This window comes from Hirsutella rhossiliensis (genome assembly GCF_020360975.1).
Source record: "Hirsutella rhossiliensis strain HR02 chromosome Unknown scaffold00003, whole genome shotgun sequence".
Classification (NCBI taxonomy): Eukaryota; Fungi; Ascomycota; class Sordariomycetes; order Hypocreales; family Ophiocordycipitaceae; genus Hirsutella; species Hirsutella rhossiliensis.
Window position 1 is genome coordinate 8,055,724 of NW_025408669.1, and position 21,638 is coordinate 8,077,361.

Here is a 21,638-nt window from a genome sequence, read left to right on the forward strand (position 1 = left end):
CGCCATCCCTTCCATTGGGCCTCGCCACGTCATCGGACACTTGTGTCCTTTGCCGAGCTTTTGCCGAGGGACACTCGCAAGTTTGACGCCCGTGCGGCTTCTCACTCATCGAACAAGTCATCATTTCCCCATGCCATCTCCCAGTCGCGAGCTTGCAGGCCAAGGCGCGCTCCTGAACAAGCTGCATGAAGGGCCGAGTTGCTCGTGTACTTCCACGCAAGCTATACATAACCTTGATGGAGTCACCGATAGAGCCCGCCATTAGCATGCCTCGTGGCATCGGGTCTGTTGCGCTCCCAAAACCTTGTTGTGTATCTCGGCGTTTGTATATCATCCATTAACTCCTATACTTTCCAACTCATTGCACGCACCCATGGTTGTCGATGCAACACCGATTCTCCAGTACTGCCGTGATTCAGCTCACATCTGCTCCACGCCGACATACTGTACAACTGCCCGATTGGTCTCACCCGTCTCCTCTTATCCATGTCAAACCCTTGGCCGACGGCCAGATAATATTACAGTCTTAGCCCCGAAATATAAGCGAGATTCAGGCTGGCTCTCTAGATCCTGCTAGATCACCATGCCCCATTCACCCTGGACAAGATGAACGACGATTTTCAACCAACCTCTTCAGGGGTTATTTTTTCCACCCAAAACCTTGTAATTGGACCCATGCCAGCACCTAGGTACTCTTCAATGATATATCGCAGAGCATCAGAACCACACGGGCCACATCGACGACTACCGTCCCAGGTATTTTGCTTTTCTCGGCATGATGCATTTGCCAGTCCCAGCAGACCGGTCATATATCGAGATTTGGCCATGTTCAGCGAAACATCAACACACCGCACAGCCCGAGGCCTCGCCGTCGCTTGCAACATCTGGTAAGTAGTAGTCGAGAAAGCATGAGCCAGACACTCACAGCCTGCGTGGGTCCTAGCGTTCCGGCTTCTAGCCCTCCAGATCATGGGTCACCGCACAGCTGCTCTGGTTCCTGGGACTGACGATCCTGCCACTGGCAGTAGGCCCTGCTCGCTCGCTGCCGACCTCGCTCCTCCAGGCCAAGACCTGCCTCATGGACAACCTTGCGAGCTATTCGTGGTGTTCAACATTGGGCGCCCTGAAATAGGACGCGAGAAGAACTTGTGGTGGCTGGTCTTCATCTCCTCTTATGCCACTCGGTAGACCTCGTACCGCCGGGCATCCATATCAGACGATTGGCGTCGAAGGCGGCATCGGGTGAGGCTGGAGATTGACGTCTGCAGGCGTGGCGCGTGGGGTCCGACATCTAAACAATTTCATCTTGCCTGATGTTTCTCAGCGTCCCCACCTGAGTGAGGAAGGAAGTAGGACCACTACAACAAGAGGAGACCATCAGGGCAAAGAGGGGTAGAAAAGGCCCATCTTTTGGGGCGAGGAGACAGAGAGAGACATAGACCTTAATCAATCTTCTTGTCTGACCACGTATTTTCTCTGAGCATCGACAGGAGTAAAAGTCGGCGACTCAGCACGTGGCCATTATAAGCTTCCCGGGGTCGTGTATGCAAGGGGAACCGTCCAGGGACATGGTGGAGGTTAGTGGACGTCTGTCGATGAAGATTTGACGTGAGAAGATTTGGCTGAAGATGCTACCGAGGTGGTTGATGATTGGGCCAGCCTAGCTTAGTCAGTCTAAGCGGCACGAGCCCTTAAGGCTCGTGCCCGTAATCCTCACTCTTCCTTTTGCCTCTTTTCAGAGATCAAAGAGGAGAGTGGCCCTGCCAGATGTAACTGGGTACTTGCAGTCTACTGGAGGATTAAGACCGTCACGTGTGGCCAATGTAGTCATACCATGAGGGGCGGGCAGCTACTCAATCCAATCATCTTCACTCTCACAAAGAGCCTAGGCACGAACTTAGCTAATCGATCACCTCGCGAATTTAAACTCGGCGGCTGCAAGTGCGCGAGCAATACGATGAGGCAAATTGGCTCGGGCCGGTCAAGCGAGACGGATGCTCGGCGCTTATGCGGCTGCACTTGTTCCTCAGCCCCACGCATGGCTTTCCAACAGATGCATGAGCCCCCAAAGATTGAAGAAAGACCGGGAGGCCAGGGGGGCTGCAGTGGAGCGCTGTGCTACTGTACAGTACTTCGTACAGGAGTGGTGGTTGTGCAAATAAATGCGCTGAAACTCTTCCTCATTTGGCCGTAGCTGGGCCACCATCTCATCTCTTTGGCCTCGGGGCACGTGCAAATGAATGCCAAGGCAAGACGGTACGTAGGCATGTCTGCGTCTTTAATCGAATAAGTGGATCAAGTCGAAAAGAAGGACGAGCCTTAAATTATTGGCCCTGTTCGTGGTCTAGGACTCCAGGTTCCGTGGGCGCCGGACGCCGAGGCCCAGCGCACGTGGATCTTTCTATACCTTCCCCACGCCGTTTGCCCCCCAATAGTTATGGACGATGACGTAGATGTGTGCCTCGGCGACAACGATTTTGGGCCGTACTGTACGGAGGGGCTGGCGGTACAGTGCTTGCACTGCTTGGGAACATTTGTCTTGGCACGTCCTATGACGGTGGCGCACAGTAAGTCGGGAGGTATCTCAAACTGTACTGCCCCGGCTAACCTAGCCCTGCCCTGCACACAGTCGTCGTCGAGCGGGGCCTGGGCCTGCGACCTGAATCGCCCGTGAACAAAAGGCATCCAATGGGAGACGACAACGGCTCCCATTCTCCACTGCTCTCCTGGCTTGTCCCCGGACCTGGACGAATGCAGTCGCCGTACGGAGTACTAAGTTACATAGGTGCAAGGTACCTGCTGAAAGCGTGATATTGTTGTAGCCCCCATTTCTTCATGCCAAAACATGCCCTCTCCACCGCGTCTCGTCTCCAAGGTTTGTTTTATTGGCACAGACATAACCACGGTAATTACGGTCCTGTCCTTTTTTTGAGTAAAAAAAATCTTATGTGCGTGCCGTAAATTCCTCAATGGGCAGTGGGGCTCGTCAGTTCATTTGGTTGAGCCGGGTCCTCGGCAGGCCTCTCGATTGGGAAGGCGCCACTTCTTGTCAGACGACGCCACTGGCCTCGCTCCCCCGACTAAGAGCATTAAATAACTAGCCCTTGGCTCCTTCCTCTCTTGGGCTCGAGTCGAGAGCCTCAACCCCCGCCTCCACCGTTGATTTTCCTTCTCTCCTTTCCCCATCCTCTCTTCCCCAGACCGTAACAACAACAATAGACCGGCACACAACACCCATCGCTCGTCCGGAGGGCGCGACACACCCAAACACCTTCGACCAGTCGTGGCTTTGCGCACCCACGCCCCGTCTCCGCCACACCTGGCTCCCCACGCTAGGCCTCCGGGTGCAACCAATACCTTGTTGCTCCCGTTCTTCTCTTCTTTATTTTTAGGCTTTCCTCTCGTCTTCCCCCACCTTCAGGATAGAAAGAGGCCCTCGCGTCTTGTCGCTTCTCTCTCCCTCGCTCTCCCTCGCTCGTGCTGCCTCCGCTGGCTTCTCGCGTGCTTCTCCTGCGTGTCTGGTGACGAGCCTCGCTGTTCCGTCCGGCCTTCCCTCGACTCAACCGACTAGACTTCCCTTCCGGTTCCGCTACCATGGGTGTCCCCAATCTCAAGCACGACCCGGACCAGGCCAGCAGCAGCGCCGACCCCAAGACCGACCAGCTTCCCCCGCGGTTGTCGACGGGTGAAAATGACTCGGCCGACCAGCTCCTTGAGAACCTCGGCTACAAGCCAGAGCTGGCGCGCACTCGCTCGACGCTGCAGGTGGCCTTCATGTCCTTTGTCCTGGCTGCAATCCCCTATGGCCTCGCCACAACCCTCAACTACCCGCTCGTCGGAGGCGGGCCCGTCAACATCATCTGGGGCTGGCTCTTGGTCTCCGCAATCATTGTCTGTGTTGCTTCGTCCCTTGGTGAAATCACGAGTGTCTATCCCACAGCCGGAGGTACTTACACGTCTCTTGTTCTGCCGCAGAGCCCGCCCGGAATGCCCACGCTCTCGTCTTCAAGCTCGTGTGATTGATTATTCTTCTCTTACGCAGGTGTCTACTATCAGGCCTTTATGCTGGCCTCTCCTCGCTGGCGTCGCGTTGCCAGCTGGATCTGTGGCTGGCTCTACGTTGTCGGCAACATCACAATCACCCTGGCCGTCAACTTTGGTACAACCCTATTCTTCGTCTCGTGCATTAACGTCTTCGAAAAGGCGCCCGGCGTCGGCGTCTTCGAAGGCACGAACTATCAGGTCTTCCTCGTCTTTCTCGCCATCACCTTCATGTGCAACGCAGTGTCGGCCCTCGGCAATCGATGGCTTCCTTGGCTTGATGTGAGCCCCCCCCGCCTCTTTGCCCTTGGTCCCTGCTGACCTGCATCGAGACCGGTGCCATCTTTTGGACGTTTGCTGGTGTCATCGCCATCATGGTGTCCGTCCTCGCAATTGCTAAGAATGGCCGCCACGACGCCAAATACGTCTTCACCCATTTCGAGACCAGCTCGGGCTGGCCTGATGGCTGGTCATTTTGCGTCGGCCTTCTGCATGCTGGTTACGCCACCTCGTCAACGGGCATGATCGTCTCGTAAGCCTCGTTTCCGTCGGCTATGGCTCTTCCGAGCCCCAGCCCTCCTCGTCCTCGCTGACCATCCGTTCCACAGCATGTGCGAGGAAGTACAAAAGCCATCGGTCCAGGTCCCCAAAGCCATGGTCGCCACCATCTTCATCAACACCGTCGCCGGCCTGCTCTTCCTAATCCCCCTCGTCTTTGTCCTTCCGGACATCCCGACCCTCATCCAGGTTTCCGCCGGCCAGCCGGTACCCGCCATCATCAAGGATGCCGTTGGCTCTTCGGGCGGCGCCTTTGGCCTCCTCGTTCCCATCATGGTGCTGGCCCTCATATGCGGCATCGGGTGCACCACGGCCACTTCGCGCTGCACCTGGGCCTTTGCTCGCGACGGCGCCATTCCCGGTTCTCGCTGGTGGATGAAGGTCAACCGCAAGCTCGACGTGCCTCTCAACGCCATGATGCTGAGCATGGTAGTGCAAATCGTGCTCGCCCTCATCAACTTTGGCTCCTCAGCCGCCTTCAACGCCTTTTCCGGCGTCGGCGTCATTTGCCTCACGGCTTCCTACGCCGTCCCCATCGCCATAAGCCTTTTCAGTGGCAGGAAGCAGGTCAAGACGGGCCAATTCTACCTCGGCCCCATTGGCGTAGTCTGCAATGTCGTCGCCGTTGGTGTGTAACCCCTTGCTCCCCCATTTCATGGCATTGCTGCTCACTTCATTAGCCTGGTCCTTGCTGGCGTTGCCTCTGTTCTGCATGCCATCGACGATCCCTGTCACCGCCGCGACTGTCAACTACGCGCCGGCCGTCTTCGTGGCCGCCATGGCCATCTCGGGGATTTGGTACTGGGCTTGGGGCCACAAGAACTATGCCGGCCCTCCTGTGCAGGGAGAGTGATGGGAGGCGGCTGGCCTGGCTGCTGCCGCCTCATGCAACAGCAAGGCGATGGTCAAGTGAGATGTAAAGACGAGTGCGCCCACCACACTTTGCATACATCCGTTGACGCGCATCATGTGATGCCCGGCCATACGCTTCGGCCCCGGCGTTCCAAAGGAAAACACCTCCTCGTTTGGGACCCCGGCGGGCTTGTCTGCGAACCCTCTGCAGGGTACATTCCGAACAACCAAACCCTCGCCGCTTCCATGCAAATTAATGCGGCCTAGCTGCCGAAACGTCTGGACTGAGTCCTGCGCTTCACGTCGCCAGTGCCGCATTATGTGCTACGGCTGAGCAGCACTCATGGGGCCGAGCCTGATGAGCAGTGACCTCGAGATTCGAGAAGAGCGGCAGGCAAGACTCGTGACTTGCCGTCTTGGATCTTCCCATAGCTACGTCAAGTCAGCGCAGTGAGCGTTCTGCCAGGATGCTGCAGAGTAGAGCCATCATGCTACCTTGAGAGATATTCCTGGGCTGACCTTTTCTTGCCTGTCCATCGGGGAAAAAATGTTGATGTTCGTGATCAAAATGAACAATGACGACGTCAGATGCAGGTTGGCCGTGGACGGAGGAAACGAGAGCCCTGCAATGACGAATTGGAAAATTTAAGCGCACGATAGCCAGTCTTGTTTCTCTCTAGCCTATGGATGATGACCTGGCGAGGCCGTCACTGCCGTTTCGACACAGGTGAATAATGTCGAGCATCCTTGCAACAGACATGGACTTAGACACCAAGTGCATATGCCTGTTTCACTGGGTGGAATGATACAGGCCGGCATACCATGAACGGGCTCAGGGCCGGTGCCATGCTTGAGGGTAGCCGAGAGCGGCCGCATTCAAAGTCGTCACGAGCCTTGTAGACGGTGTCGAGTCAGATCAGCTCTCCTGCTCTTGAGAAGCCATCCCCCCCCCCCCCCCCCACCCCAATCTCTGCTCAGATCAGGCAGCTACTCCCATCGAGGAAAGGGAGCAGCCGTCACGGGAGGGGGGCCAACGACTCGGCCCGCTCTCTGTCTGCCTCCTTTGGCAACCCCGAGCGAGGGCAGCAGCGGCTAAGTAGTGGTAGAGCCGCCCCCCTCCGTTCGACGTGCATATCGGTGAGGCCAAGATGGACAGCATGTACAGTAATTGTCGACGCAGCATCAGCAGCATGGCCCGCATTAGCAGTAGTGCGTGCGTCGCAGGACCAGACTGGGTGCATCTATCTGCTACATGCACAGTACATACAGTGTCCATCGCAGGTATGCATGGCTCGCGCAGTCCCACGACGCAGCATAATACCGTGCAGCATTTGGGGAGCAAAGGGCAGGCAACAAGGTCCGGGGGCATCGGACCCGTGATGGCCTGGCGACTTGCCGGGTGCCCTGTGAAAGCCGAGGTCACGGGTGTCTTATGGCACGAGGTTTTGAGTGAATAGGTCTTCCCTCCACTCGTTTGGTCTCATCACCCGGCGTGCTCTCTGGACAAGTCGTGCCGACTACAAGGAGGTTGCGTCCAACGCTGGGCAAGCCCATTTTGGCGATCAACCGAGGCAAGCATGCAGTACATACAGTATATGCATGCAACGCACGAAGTCGATCCAGCGCCCTGCGTGCTTGCCCGCCTGGCCAGTCAGACGTGGTCCCGGCGTTGGTGCGAGGATGCGGAGGCGTCCTGGTGTGGCGGTGGTCAAGCCATCCGGGTGGCTTCATCCATCGACCATGATAGGTCTGGCCCGTGAGATAAGAGCCGCGTACAGGATGGTAGGAGGGGGAGGAGGCTGTCCCATCCACGAAAGCACACATACACCCGTAGATCTCTAACTCGCGCAAAGGGAAAAGGGTGCAGACCCCTTATCACAGATCAGCCATCCGCCCCTCCCCCCCATCTCCTCATCCATGATCCGAAGAGCGGTTCGGCATCCCTTTGCTGATCTTAGGTCGGCCGGCTCTCTGCTTGCCCCTTTGGCACACGTCGTCTACCCATCTCTCCTTTGGATCTTGGTTTCCCTTGCGCGGGATCTCGACGGGGTGAAAAGAGACGTAGTGGCGGGCGGGCGGCCTGCAGATCCCGGGCTGCAGTACGGACCCCTTTCGGCCCTCGACGCGGCGCCGTCAACGGCAAGCCGGGAGAGGGGGGAAGGACCTCGTATTTACAGTAGCGCGGGGTTGGCCTTGGGAGGAAGGGCTGACGATGTGGGCGGCAGCCAAAGCACCGCGATGGCCCCCCATGTCTAGACTCTCTCCCCGCAATCGAGCCGTTGGACTTGGGGAGAGTCGAGGCCGGCCCACGACACAACGTCCAAGACGCGTGGCGAGGATAGGGGAAGAGGTCAGGGTCGTTGATTGGCCATTGCTCGTCCTCACCGTCTCTTACTGATAATGCATATAGGGGGCGATACCGGAACCTCGCAAGCCACGATTGCTTTCTGCAACAGCAATGGAGTGGTGGTTGTGCCCCTTGGCTCGATTGTCTCTGTCTTGTCGGGTGGCAAGAACCGTCCGCCATGGTGTGTAAGTGTGTGTGCGCGGACACGCCAGTCGTCTACGCATATGTCTGTATGTACGGACGGACGGACCTGCTTGGCTGCTGCGGTGGCGTGGCTCGACGAGAGAAAAGCCGGGCTCCTTTGCGGCCCTTGGCAGCGGGTAGCACGGAGCACACGCGGACGTTACTCGGGCTTCGATTCGACGTCGTTGATGGGCTCCGGGGCTGAAGGTGAAATGCAAGCCGCACGTCGCTCGGGCGGTCCAAGCAAGAGGTTCATAGACATGACGTCAATTCTTTTTCCACAGCCTGGAGTCAAGGGAAAAACTTTTCTCATCGTGTCAAGCGGGGGTTGGAGAGAGGCTACTACCAGCATCGTGAAACCATGGGGCCCGTCCTCGGGCCGCCGCCAAAACTGGGCAGACTCTGGATGGGTAGGTTAGGAATTATGTAGCATCTCACGACCCCACAAACATGGAGAAGGGTCAGAGATGGCCGTTTGAGGTGAGGGCCTGGTAGGTGGCTGGCGACCAAAATACCATGCCGCATGGACGGGCAACCATATCTCATCGAGGACAGCTTCAGCTACAGCACACGGCCGCCCGCGGATACTAGAGCCCACCACCACCGCCACCACCACCACCGCCACCACCACCACCATTCCTACCCACCATCCAGAAATCGAAACGACGGGCCCGCTCCCTTGCCCCCCCCTCTCGATGTGCTTTCTTTCTTGCTGTGGTGCAAGTCGATGCCGACGGCCCGGCGGCGACAGAGGGCAACAAGCGAAAAAACGCACAGAGGGTCCAGGGTAGGCAGGGATCCTTTGGCGGCGTCGTGAGCAGTACGACTACAACGGGGACGTCGGCATTGACGGTGCCGGAAGCATGGCAGTCAGTGACAGCAGACAAAGAGCAGAAGAGGCCAAGGGCCAACGGGAGCCCGGGCATCACGACTGCGTGCTTGTTGGGGTATGTGCTGCCCTGCACAGCCTTTGTCCGACAATTTGGAAGGCTTCATGTGCGTGTACCAACAGTGTAGCATGCCTCTGTACGTCATGGACCGCAGCCGGACGGCGGTGGTGCCACGCTTGCCAAGGCCAACCAGCAATGCCAGCCGGATAGCACGCCATGTATTCGGTTGCTTGTGCGACGTCTCTTCTCGAAGCAGAGGCCGAATCACATCGGGGCCCGGGGCTGGAGGCTATCGATTCTAGATGCCACTCGGTCACAGATGCGCCTGTCGAGCATGGATGAGAAGTCGATGCCAACACCATTTATTACTTGCACGAGGCATCAGGGGGTTGGCGCCGTTTCCGGTATTAAGCGTCATGGTCCACCATTCGGCTGCGGCTGCGCATCGTCAGAGGACCGCTTACTCATCCGGGGGACTGTAAAAGGAGTACTGTAAGGACAGCAACTAGGTAGCCGGATCCCGACGGCCCTCTTTTCGCGCCGTTGGCCCGAGCAGATGAACGAGGCAAGCAACCAACCCTTTTGAGTCTTGGCCAAAGGCACCGACGACTTGTCGCTGCTCGGCCGACATTTTAAAAGGGAGACAAAGCTCAAAGAGGCCTACAGAGAGTGACCCCTGCTAGCGCATACGTGGTATGAACGCATGTCGTATAAATGCATGCGCGCCTGGGCTGCATGTACTGTATGGCATGGATGTGGATACCGCGTACGTGCATATGTACTGTACCCGTACATGCGCGTGCATGCATCCCTGCTGCGCGAGAGAGTGTCCGCGCCTGTCTCTCTGCCAATCACAACCCGCAGCCGACTCGTGCTATCGAGATAGCGGACTTGACGTGCCGCGACGTCGACCCAACCAGCCTTCGCCGAGCCGGCACCACGCCACCAGAGGCGTTGCATGGCATAGAAGCATCCTCGCGAGCCAGGCACGGCCCAGGGCGTGATTACAGTACTTGCTGCCATGGGCACCTCGGAGGTCTGGACGGACCGGCGGCAGCGAGGCGCACGTTTGTGCCCGCGAACAAACCAAAGAAGCAACTTTGCCGAGTTCTCTACGGCTCTACGGTAGCTACAGTAGTTGGCTGACTCTACAGTAGTCGTACTGACTCGCAGGGGTCTAGATTGCGACACGGCTGGGAACTGTCCATCAACCGTACGCATGCAGTGCCGTTGCCTTGACAGACACTTGAACGAGCCTCCCGCCGTCGCAGCAGTCATACCAAGAGTGGCATTCCCCGCAGCCTGTGTGGTGGGAGCGAGCGCCAATGGTCCGCGGACAAGTGCTCCTGCTACCGAAAGGCGGCGTTGTGGTGGGTGGGTGGAGGCCCAGCTCTTGGCTGTAAGCGCTCCCGTACTCGACCGCCTGCGTTTCGTTTCCTTTTGCTTGCTTCCTTCTGTTCAATGTCGATTTCCCTTGTGGACGGGCATCTCATTGCAAGCGTCGTCTGCTTTGTACACACCCCCCGACGTCAGCGCTCAACGGAAAGCAGGGAAAAAGAAATTTGCCGGGGGGATGCATGGATGGGCTTGCGCGTTGGCCGTTGTCGTTGAGCGTTTCATCTGGTACATGCCCTCCCACTCACACATTCACTCCGTCCTTGACGGCGCGGACGGATGAGGAGAGCAACTTGAGCCACCGTCTTGCTGCCCGGTGGCGCCAGACAGAACGGACAAGGCTCGGGAATGACGGTTGGGCCAAAAGAATGACAATCCGACAATAGCGACCGCAGAGGTTTTCCCGTGCTATGCGAGACGCATACGCGCATTGCCTCCATGCATGTCTCTGTACGATACGTCGCGCGGACATGACGAACCGCGATGAATGCTCCGGCAACGTGGTGGCGCACGCCGACAAGAGGGCTTGGTTTTTGTTTGTCCCATGTTACGAAGTGGAGCCGTGAAATTTGGCAGCAGGGGCCGCATGCTGTCTCTGGATTCGATGGGGTTTGTGCGAGAGCATGCAGCCGTACCTCGACGTCAACTCGACTTGGTCGATACGGCAGTCCCCGCGGAAATGCAGGCAATGGGCGGTGGTGCTAGTAGTCGAGGCGAGCCGGCAGTGGGCGAGGACGGACAAGTCCGCATGGAAACACCGCCTTCAAGGGTTTCTCCCCACGGCTGAACCAGCCTGCACAGTGAGTCGAGTTGGGTTGGGGGAGAAAAAACTGGAATGTCTGGAGGTGGCTTGGCCCCACCGGTTTATTCACAGCAACCCCCTGTCCACGCCATGCCATGCCGGATCCATGTCTCTCTCTTATCTCGTGTGGCGAAGCATCCTTGTTGTGTTGAATCAGCACCGAGACCGGCTCACCCCACTGTGGCGTGCTCGCCTTCTTCCTCTCCGGACGCGAGGCATCAGCTCAGGTCAGCCTCCGTGGCCGGCCCCGGTGAGAGGATCCACACGGCTGTCCCGGGGAAGCACTCGGGGCTTTATCAGATGGGAGGGATCCAAGAGGGCATGAGACTGTCCTATCATCCACTGCCTGCCTGCATCGAATTGCTACCGTACCGAGCGGGAGAGGACCGGAGCCCCGGCATTGACTGCGAATTGCCTCTTACAGCAGGGCCGCCCTCGAGCCGAGGCCAACTGGTTCGTTGCACTCTTTGCTCCGATAGCCGAGCCATATTGCAACTGCCGTCCAAGAGCCAACTCGTGTTTACTTCTCAAAGGGGTGGGCGAAGAGAAACATAAAATGAAACGAGCAAACAAGAAGGAAAAAAAGAGCAGATAGCAGGCAGGAGCGTGGCACGGAGAATCGGAGGCTCCTTTGGCGCTCGGTCGTCGTCGGAGAAGACCTGGATCGGACGGAGAGGGGGTGTGTGTGGCACACGCCCAGCCTTGGCAGCAACTCTGTTTTTTCCCTTCCTTTTTTCTTTTGCCCGCTTTCCCCTTGCTTTTTCTACATGGACGCCTCGGATGCGGTCTCGCCATTCTCCACGCGTGGGTGTGTGGCGACCAAGGTTCAATTGCATGGGCTATTCTTTCTCTTCCCCAGACCGGTCTGTTCTCAGACTAGGCAGCGCTTTGCCCCGAGGCTGCTTGCTTGGCGAGTCCCGGCGTAAAGGTGAGCATGAAATTGGTCAGTCGAGAGAATAAGCACCAAGCACGCCGGGTACGTCATGGATGCCAGTGTCTGTCTTATGTACGCGGTGCTTGGCTGCGCTCTGCAAGAAATTGGGGCGCCATCGTGGCCTGAACCAGGAGGGGCCGTGTCAGATCCGGATCGCTCGCTCTCTATTAGTCGACGACACTTGGCAAGTGACTAGGCCTAGCTTGTTGCGCCCTGCACGCGCGTACGGGTTTGCCTCTGTGTCGGTGAGCAGAGACAGTGGTGCATGAGTTACGGAGTACTTGACGGGCTTGTCAAGCCGAGGAGCTATGCCTGTCTGTGCTTGCGAGTTATACCGCAGTGTTTTGTGATGTGAGAGAGAAAGAGACCTTTGCAGCCTCGGCAGGAGATGGATGCCATTCCGTGCGGCTGATGAAAAGCCCATGCGGCTGTCTCCTTCAGACTCCATGCCTGCCGGGCCGTCGTGAACAGAGCTGTGTGTGCGAGCGTGTGTGTGTGTGGGCGCGGGAGCGGACGAGAGAGGAGGTCATGGGCCGTGTTGAGACCCCTTTAGCGACGACGAGCGTTGGCCATGGTAACTACAGTAGGTGGTAAGTTAGGTAAAAAGGGAATCGTCTACAGTACGAGGCAGGGCCGTCGGTCCTTTGCTATAGTTGCGGTTGTCTCGTCCAGCAGGTGATCTAGGTGGCTCTGCCTCTTGTGGTGAAGTGGAGGAAATAATTGTTTGGCGGGTGGAGCTGAAGAATGGCAATGGACAAGTTGCAACGGATGGATATTGTAATTACAGTACAGTACAGTACAGTACGGTACAGTGCAACTAGCTGATGCCTGCTTCTTGAGCATGCTTGTACTGTAGGTGGCAACGACTGGCCGGAGAGGGCTCATGAATATTATTTGGCCGCATGGTAAAAGTCCCCCGTCTGATGTGAATGCGACGGTCCATGTGCCGGAGAGACAATCGCCATGCATCCAACAGGCCACTAATAACTAAATCAAGACCTGGAGAGATAGAGGAGGGAGGCTCCACTCCACCCCTCGGGGACCCCTGCCGGTGCGATCGTCGAGGCCAAGCGCTGCCACTAGGTAGTAGTACTAGGTAGTAGTACTAGGTAGTAGGCAACGTTAGGTACCTAGGCTGGCGCTGGCCCCACGGCTCTCGATAAGTGGTACAGTAGTATGTATTTGAGGAGTCGTCGAGACGGAACCTTTTCCCACCATACTTGCCCCTCTCTGCATCGTTGCATCTTTGCATTCATCGTGGTTGAACAAGACGGAAATCCGTGATTAGCCCCGAGAATTGAGCGCTGTACAGTACCGTAAACTCGTAGCGACCCCCCGTCGGCGTGGGAGGAGTAGGTATCGGTACTGGCTAGGTAGCTACCTACCTACTCCGGGACGTGGGCCATTTGCTTCAACAAACGTTCGATGCACGCACACGCCGGGCAACAGTAGTGCCAGAGATTACCTAGGTAGTGTTGGCTCCTCGGGCGTGGGAATGGATGGGGCACGGGAAATGGTGGCACCAGTTGTACAGTATGCATGCATTGTCCGGGTACCTGTACTTGCCGCATCTACAGGGCTCCCACAGGTGCCGCCACTGGCCCCAGCGCCCGCCCCGAATGCAAAACGTACTACCAAGCTACTCGTCGGCTTCGCCTGTTCCGCTTGCTTTTTCCTTCTTCTTCTTCACGCCCCCCCTTGATTCTCTTGCTCTCTCTCCCCCGACCTCTCTCTCTTGGTCCTCGTCGAGCCAATTCTTCCCGCGTCGCGTCCTCCGTCTCCTTTCCTCGACCACGTCCCTCCTCCACGTCCCTCCTCCACGCGACAACTCCTCCCGTGGATCCTCTGACAAGGAAACACTGCGGCGCGCCCTCGCCAAAAATAAATCCCCGTCTTCGCCCAATCGGGTGACGTCGACATAATTCTTATTTTCCCCCGTCTCCTTCTCCGCGGCACCAATTCTTGCCTCTGTCCACTGTCTGCCGTCTGTCAGCAGCTGCCGGCCGTTGAGCTTGTTGCTGTTGCGCGTCCGTCTGTCCTGCCTCGCTTGCTCGGCTGCTGGAATATTGCCCGAGAGAGCACCCGACGACGTAAGTTTCGAGAGTCTACGGCCCTACCGACATCGACCGCCTACCTACTACACCGCCTGCATATCTGCTTTCCCTCCCTTGGCAACAACCTCTTCGTCCATCTATTTCCTACCCTTCCCCGCCACTCCCCGGGCCCAGAATCCCTAATCCTCGCCATGCTTGTGCTGATCCGTCGCTCTTCTAGACCTCTTTCCTCTGCTCTCCTCTAGCATCCTTGGCCCTTCTCCCCCGTCTCTCACGCCTCATTCTCCTCATCTCCTCCCCTCTCATCTCTCCCCCATTTCCGGATTGATCCTATGATTTGATTCGCCCCGCGTCAACTCCTCGGGCCCGTCGTACCTGTCGACCTGGCCCCTTTCACCACCCTCCCGCCTCCTCCGTCTCCCCCGTCTCCCCTCTCGTCGACGACGCCTCTCTGCAACCTCGACAACGCCGCCTGGCCCGGCGGTTCCTTGGGGATGCCTTATACGCCCCCCTCGCACTCATCACCTGCTTCCTCAGTCTCGACGTCGCCCGATGCGAGCCGTCGCTCCTCCATCCAGTTCGGCTCTCGGCCCTCGCTCCCTCGCTCCTCGTCCTACCTCAACAAGCATCGCCGCACCCCGTCCATCAGCGCCACCGACGATTCGCCACTGGGCTCATCCGATGTCGCCCAGACCCTCAGGAATACGGTCGCTAACCTCGGGGGCAGCGTGAGGCAGTCTCCTCCCCCGCCCCTGGACCAACGCGACCTCATCCCAAAGGGCGCCATCGTCTCCCCACCCGAGTCCGCATCCTCTGGCAGCGATGAGGACGAGCCCCCCGGGGTTCGAGGGAGGCAGCTCGAGTCCCTCAAGGATTTAAGGGACGCCGTCAGCCAGATTCCTCAGACCAGAACGCCCTCGCCGCCACCTACCGCACCCGCCGAGTCCGACATGGACGCCTCCTCAAGGGGCATCAGCGTCAGCTTCAGCACCAGCGCCCTCGGCCACCTCCCCAGGGGCGGCCGCAAGCTCAGCCATGTCCGCTCCGCCACTGAGCCCAACGCTCCCATGCTCAAGTCGACCGACTCTTCCTTGACCGTATCCGACGAGGATACCGACGAGGACCTCCGGAACAAGCCCCCCATGGTGCGCAAAAAGTCTGGCGAGCTCGTCCGCCCAGCCCTTCGCGCCTCGCATCGCCGCCCTTCCAGCATGCCCGGCACCCCCGTCTTCTCAAAGGCCGTCCACTTCGACTCCCACTTGGAGCACGTCCGCCACTTCCTTCAAGTCGACCGTCCCCTAGCCGTCAGCGCTGGGTCGTCGCCCGTCGAGAGCTACGAGAGCGACGGCGAGTATCCCTTTCCCAGCGATGCCAAGTCTGCCCCGCGGTCGCCGCCTTACGAGTGGGAGCTTGTCACGGCCAACTTTCCCCACAACACTCAGGCGCGTAAGACGATGCCGGTCCGGCTGGAAAAGGTGTGGCTTTCCAGCGACCAGAAATCGATGCTGGGCTCCATCGCCGTGGCCAACCTGGCCTTTCAGAAGCAAGTCAGCTGTCGCTTCACCCTCGACTACTGGAAGACCGTGTCCGAGGTCAGTGCCGAGTACGGCCACGAGATTCGCCCCCGCCAGGGCACCCTGGCCCACGACCGCTTCACCTTTGTCATCAAGCTCTCCGACATGGCCAACCTCGAGTCCAAGACGCTCTTCTTCTGCATCCGCTACGCCGTCGACGGCCAGGAGTTTTGGGACAACAACAGCTCGACCAATTTCCAGGTCGACTTCCGCAAAAAGCACCTCCCACAGAACGGTAAGAACAACTTCACAGGTGCCGCCTCGCGCCCCCTCAACGGACTGCCCCGTAGCAACCGCAGGCCCATGGCCGCCAGCGCCCTGCGCCCCGTCTCCATGCCCATGTGCCTCGACGCCTTTGGCAAGGAGCCCAACAAAATCACCTTTGATCAGCCCATCCACGAGTATCTCGGCGAGTCGGGTCCCACCGGCCTTCGCCTCAAGACCAAGTCCTCGCCGCACCTCGCCAGCGACAACATCGCCCGGAACCTCAGCTCGCCCAGCGGCGTCGCCTTCTCCAACCGCTACGACTTTGGCGCCTCGCTCAGCGCCGCCATGGAGGCCGCCAAGGACTCGGCGGGCAGGGACAAGGATGCTCTTTATATGAAGAGAAATGTCCGCGGCCTCGAGCCGACGACGCTGGCCGCCCTCAGCACCGACTCCCCGGTTTTGGGCACGAGCGCCAGCGACTCTCCCAACGGCGCCCAGTCGCCCAATTCGAGCCTCCCGAGCGTGTCGTACGAGGAACTCGTCAACAAGTATTGCTTTGTACGTACCCCCGGCCTCCACTTCAGCATGAGCGAATCCCCAGCCGCGGCCTGAAACCCCGATGAACCCCCTTCACGACTTGCCTCTCGGACGGTCCATGCCGACACAGGCCTGATGGAGGAGCAGACTGACTAACAGAGGTTGATGGTCTAGTTTGGCTCAAAGCAAGCGAGTCCCACGATGAACGACGGGACTCTCAGGGGCGGAGCTTTTGATGGAGCCAAGGGTGGGCTCGAGGCCAGCAACGTGGCGGCGTCTCGTCTCAAAGACGGCCCTCGCGCCAGCACTGCGCTACATCATTCTATCCGCCTCCCCGACTCGAGCTCCTACTTCCCGTCGCTCATGACGACGGGTTCTGCGGCATCGACGCCGCCCACACTGGCCGGCGACACCCGAATTCCGTTCGCGATGCCCGTGTCGATGGCGCCGACGAGGCCGACTGCCCCGGTTCTGGCATCGGGCGGTGGCACGCCACCCGGCGACGTGTCGTACCACAGCCAGCAGCAGGTGCTCTCGGAACTATTGCCCTGGATGGCGGAGACGCAATCGGCCACGGCCATTCTCGGCTAGGTGTCGCATGGAGATGAGCCGGCAGCCAGCAGCTCTGGAACACAATCCAGATGGGCCGTGGGCCCTTGGGGCCCAGGCGATGACGACACTTGATGGGCGGGCTGCCACAGCACTTGATGCTCTTCCATGACGGAAGAAAGATACGTTGATTGACCTTTTCATTTTCCTCCTGGGACGCATTGTGGAGGTGGCATGGAATGCTTGGCGTTTGGGCACTTGGAAATTGAACCCTGCACGGTGAGGGTCAATGCCGCATATCTCTCTTTTCTCGCTGTACCGGCTCATTGTGGTTTTGCCTGTTTACGGCCCATCGACATGACCTGGAAGTTTGGCGAATGTCTTAATGATGACGATTTGGAAGCCGCCAGCGGGCGAGACAAAAAGCGACACGTCCGGATACCGGATGGCTCTGGCGACGAGGATGGCATACATTGTCTTTTTTTCCCGAGCGCCATTGCAGAATGAGAGCAAACACGACGATAGCCCGTGATGCTGGCCGAATATTCCTCTGCATGTCCGTGATGCACGCAATACAAAGAATGTCGGTGTTAAAAAAGTAGTTAAGGCATGCTTGACTGACTGACCGTGAGCATTCAACCTTGGTGGCTTGTAGTTTGCTCTCGGAACTGATGCTCCGTTGACGCAAGTGAACGATAAGTCATCACTGAAGATTCAAGACAAGCGAGCCCCAGCGACTGCCCCGCCCCCGCATGAACGGCCGGTCACGGGGTCCGGGCCGTTAAGCGCGGCGGGCCTCGGCAGCCGATTGGCCATCTCGTGCCTTGGTCTTGCGACCCTACTTGTCCTGCTTGTCGCTTTCATCTTTTCGTCTTTCATCTTTCCGTCATGGGAGAACGGAGACGCAACAACAAGATCTGTACTTGCACGCAGTGTGCGTGTTTTGATCAAGTCAAAGGCTGGACATCTCCGGCTCCGCCGGCCCTGGCCCTCCGGGTCTCGGAGCGCAACAGGCCTGGCGGTGAGCAGCCCGGTTGAAACGAGTCGCTTGCGCGGCATTCGGCTGGATGGTGTGGGTCCAAGTGAGTAGCCATCGTAGCGTAGCGGCGATGGGGTGCAGGACAGAGAGACGCCGGGCAGAGGGCGAGGGAGCTTTGGCGGTGAGAAGACGAGGGCCAATGGCGTGCGAGTTTGGCGCGTGGGAAAAGGGGACCTTGCCTTGGCTGAGCTTTGCTTTGGATGGCGTAATTATGTCTTAAGCCATCTTGAGACATCGTGTTTCGCTTCCCCACACCTCCCTCTACTTATCGAGGCATATATCCTTCTCCCTTGTTTACTTTTTTTGAACCCTGTATCGGCGCAGTCAACAACGAGGACGTATGTGACGAGGCGGGGAAGGAGAAGGGAGGGAGGTGGTGTGGTGGTTTGGAGGAGGCTCAAGTGTGTGTGTGTACGATGTGTCTGGTGGTCTGGGACAAACACAAGATCTGATCCCGGGGCGCCTTGCTTCATCTCCTTCTGTGGCGCTGGCTACACGCTGGGAGAGTGATGGCGTCGTCTGGTGCCTGTCTCAGGCTGCATCTCACACCCACATGCAGCGACGGGCAGGGCAGGGTGAAAGGCCCTCGGCCCGGCAGATTGGATGGGAAGCAGGCAGGATCAGGCGTGGTGTTTGACGCATGACGCGTTGGGTAGGAAACGGGCATGGTGTCGGAGCATGCCAGTTGCTTACCTTTGAGCCTACTACCAGCGCTCGCGATGCTGCGAGGGGCCGATATGTATAGCGCTGTTTACGTGCATGACAGATGGCAAGGTTGGGATGAATCACTAATACCTATTGATCGGATTTACCTGTAGGATTGGCCCATCGGGAAATGCCAATTTGAACATGCCGCGCCGACGCTACATACACGTCGCGACGATACGGTGGTCGTCTAACTCCCGGCGTGTCAGTCACCGCTCTACGACATATCCCCTTGCTCTCGGGAGGATCAACCCATGGCAATGAGGCCCTACTGCATGGCTGTTAACTGGGAGGAAATGGTGTCAATGACGATGCGGCCGTGGTCGGAATGTGTAAGCTGCCGCCCGTCGAGCTGCTGCTTCCCAGGGGGGCCAAATCCATCGTGTCGTTGTATATGTTCCTTGAAAAGAATGAGCTCGTTGCAACATCGTTGCATACGCGGGACCGTTGGCGGCGTCGGCTACTTCTTTAGGCGTCGGCCATGTTGTCGTTGCCGCCTGCGGCTGCCGGCAAGACTCGGTGCTGAAACATGCCACCTGTTGGACGCTGGTGATACAGGCTGACTGTACTTGAGAGTGACGTTGGCGACCAAGCCGCAGGCGGTCTGTGTTAAGGCAGAGTTCCGTAACAGCCATCTGCACGGCGATAAAGTCGGCTTGGCCGTACTTCCATCGGGATGGGACATGCATGACCGGGCTGACTTGGTGCCGGTAGGGGGCTGGAAGATGCGGGCGTTTGTTACTAGTCTGTGTGCTCCTGTTTGTGTTGAAAAAGACGTTCGATGCTTAAGGCCAGGGGCGCCGTCTCCATGCTCAACTAACTAACTATTGGACGTCCGAAAATCTCATCTTAAGCCCTCACCCAGTTACGACTTGCCTAGCCCCAGCAAGACAAGGTTAACCACGTTCATGACGGCAATGATTAACCATACCACTGCCGCAACGACAACCAGCCACCACGAGCTGGACATGTCAATGCTCTGGCTGGCATCGCCGTCCGCGATCGGCCGCTCCTCGGTGTCGCCGGTGTGCATGTGCCGCACCATGCGCGGCTGCGCCGTCATGAACTGGCGGCGGCTGGTAAAGTAGATGAGCGGGAATGAGACAAACGGCAGGACGATGCTGAGCACAATCTGTGACGCATTAAGCGCCGTGTTGAGGCCGGCGCGCCCCACGGTCCCCGCGACGATGATGGACGGCGTGATACTGATGGAGCGCGTCATGAGCCGCCGCAGCCACGGCTTGACCTTCCACCGTAGCGCACCCTCGCTGACCATCTGGCCTGCAATGGTGCATACGATGCCGGCCGAGACGCCCGAGAGCAGCAGCGCCAGCGCGAAGATGGTGCCCGCCCCGGGTGAGATGCTCCGTGACAATAGGTCGTGGATCTTGAAGATGTCGGCGTCGACGGCATCGGGCAGGTTATACAGCGACGAGCCGGCGACGATGAGGATGGCTGAGTTGACAAAGAGAGCAAAGGTGAACAGCGAAAGGCTGAGCTCGGCAATGGAGTACTTGAGCGAGTGCTTGATGGCCGCGTGCGACGGGACGTAGGCGACTTTGCCGTAGTCGTCATGGGTCGGCGACATCGCGTCCATGACGTCGCGCGGGATGAGGCCGTGGCGAACATCGTAGTCCCTGAGGCGCGGTTGCACGATGCCCGACCCGAGATAGAGACTGTGAGGCATGACCGTGGCGCCGAGAATGCCACAAGCCTGGTACAGCCTAGAAACCGGTAAGCAGCAGGCCATTTCGATTCACACAGTCGATCTCAACCGCAGCAGCTTGTGCGTACCCCTTGGCCTGGACAAGGGAATCCGAGGGCAGGAACCCGCGGAAGACTGTGCCCACGCTTGTCTCCTTGATGAGGGACAGCTGCATGCAGAAGCAAACCACGACGCCCAAGACCAGCAGCAACACGAATACCTCAAACAGGCGCAGGCCCTTCATGGCGCCGTCGGGCCGGTAGAAGAAGAGGATGGCCATGACGTCGACAATTGACAGGGCGCAACCCCAGACAAGAGGCAGCTTGGGGATCAAGAGGTTGAGCGCAATGGCGGTGCCGATGACCTCGGCCACGTCGGTCGCGATAATGGCCACCTCAGCCAGCCCGTAGAGGAACCAGTTGAGCCACCGTGGCAGGTGGACGCGGCACATAGACGCCAGGTCCAGCCCGGTCACAGTGCCGAGCTGGATGGCCAGGCTCTGTAGCAGGATGGCGAAAAGGTTACTGAGGAGGACGATGAAGAGGAGCTTGTACCGGTACGAGGCTCCCGCGGCAATGTCTGTAGAGTAGTTTCCAGGGTCGACTGGTTCACGGTATTGAAACCTGCCATCAGCATGCGGCCTCGAAAACCTAACCAAGTGACGAAACGAAGGCAACAAGAGGTACTCACTGTAGGCCACGGAGATCATAAAGCCGGGCCCAACGAACTTGGGAAACGTGACGGCCAAATGCTTCACCTTTGCCCACACCGTCTTGGCCGCCTGGGGGGCATTGCCGCTCCTTTGCGGAGCCTGCCGGTTCCTCGGCGTTGCATATAATGCCGCCTTCATACGACGCCCCCACCCCCCCGGAGCTGCCCTGTCCCACCCGGATTGTATTGTCGTCGACCTACTGATATAGCCCCTCGTCGCAGCATCGAAGCCGGTCGCGTGCCCACTGCTTATTCTCGAATCGCCCTCTTCCATCACTGCGCTCGATCCCGCCTGGTGATTCGACAAACACGGCACGAAAAGTGTGGACGACAATTTGCAAAAACAAAACGATTGTAGGACCTTGCAGCTTCAGAGAGAAGGGTTTGTTCTCTCATTTCATCCGTCGACCTTTCCGGGTGAGTGCGGGGGAAAGGGAGGAAACGGCATAAACCGGGAACTGTCTGCGCAGGACCAGGGTGATGGACAGCGCCCCCGGGATGATCGCCCGGCGGGGATCTGCCGGTTTTCCGTCTGCGTTTTACGAGAGGGGAGAT

At 58.4% G+C, this 21,638-nt stretch overlaps 3 protein-coding genes across 3 annotated transcripts; 2 read left to right on the forward strand and 1 right to left on the reverse strand.

Moving 5' to 3' along the window:
• Window positions 1-3,594: 3,594 nt before the first annotated feature.
• Window positions 3,595-5,452, forward strand: HRG_04171 (amino acid permease domain-containing protein; the record flags this gene model as incomplete). The annotated part of the gene is made up of 5 exons (XM_044862642.1): window positions 3,595-3,946; window positions 4,043-4,323; window positions 4,374-4,573; window positions 4,650-5,227; window positions 5,280-5,452. The coding sequence occupies 5 exons, from the start codon at window positions 3,595-3,597 to the stop codon at window positions 5,450-5,452; spliced, it is 1,584 nt and encodes a 527-aa protein (XP_044723668.1).
• Window positions 5,453-14,550: 9,098 nt separating this feature from the next.
• Window positions 14,551-16,965, forward strand: HRG_04172 (carbohydrate/starch-binding module (family 21) domain-containing protein; the record flags this gene model as incomplete). Its single annotated transcript, XM_044862643.1, has 6 exons — window positions 14,551-14,784; window positions 14,836-14,999; window positions 15,072-15,212; window positions 15,267-15,498; window positions 15,553-16,395; window positions 16,549-16,965. 6 exons carry the CDS (start codon window positions 14,551-14,553, stop codon window positions 16,963-16,965), a joined length of 2,031 nt encoding a protein of 676 aa, XP_044723669.1.
• Window positions 16,966-19,532: 2,567 nt separating this feature from the next.
• On the reverse strand, window positions 19,533-21,222 carry HRG_04173 (natural resistance-associated macrophage protein; the record flags this gene model as incomplete). The annotated part of the gene is made up of 3 exons (XM_044862644.1): window positions 19,533-20,391; window positions 20,462-20,975; window positions 21,063-21,222. 3 exons carry the CDS (start codon window positions 21,220-21,222, stop codon window positions 19,533-19,535), a joined length of 1,533 nt encoding a protein of 510 aa, XP_044723670.1.
• Between the last annotated feature and the right edge of the window lie 416 nt (window positions 21,223-21,638).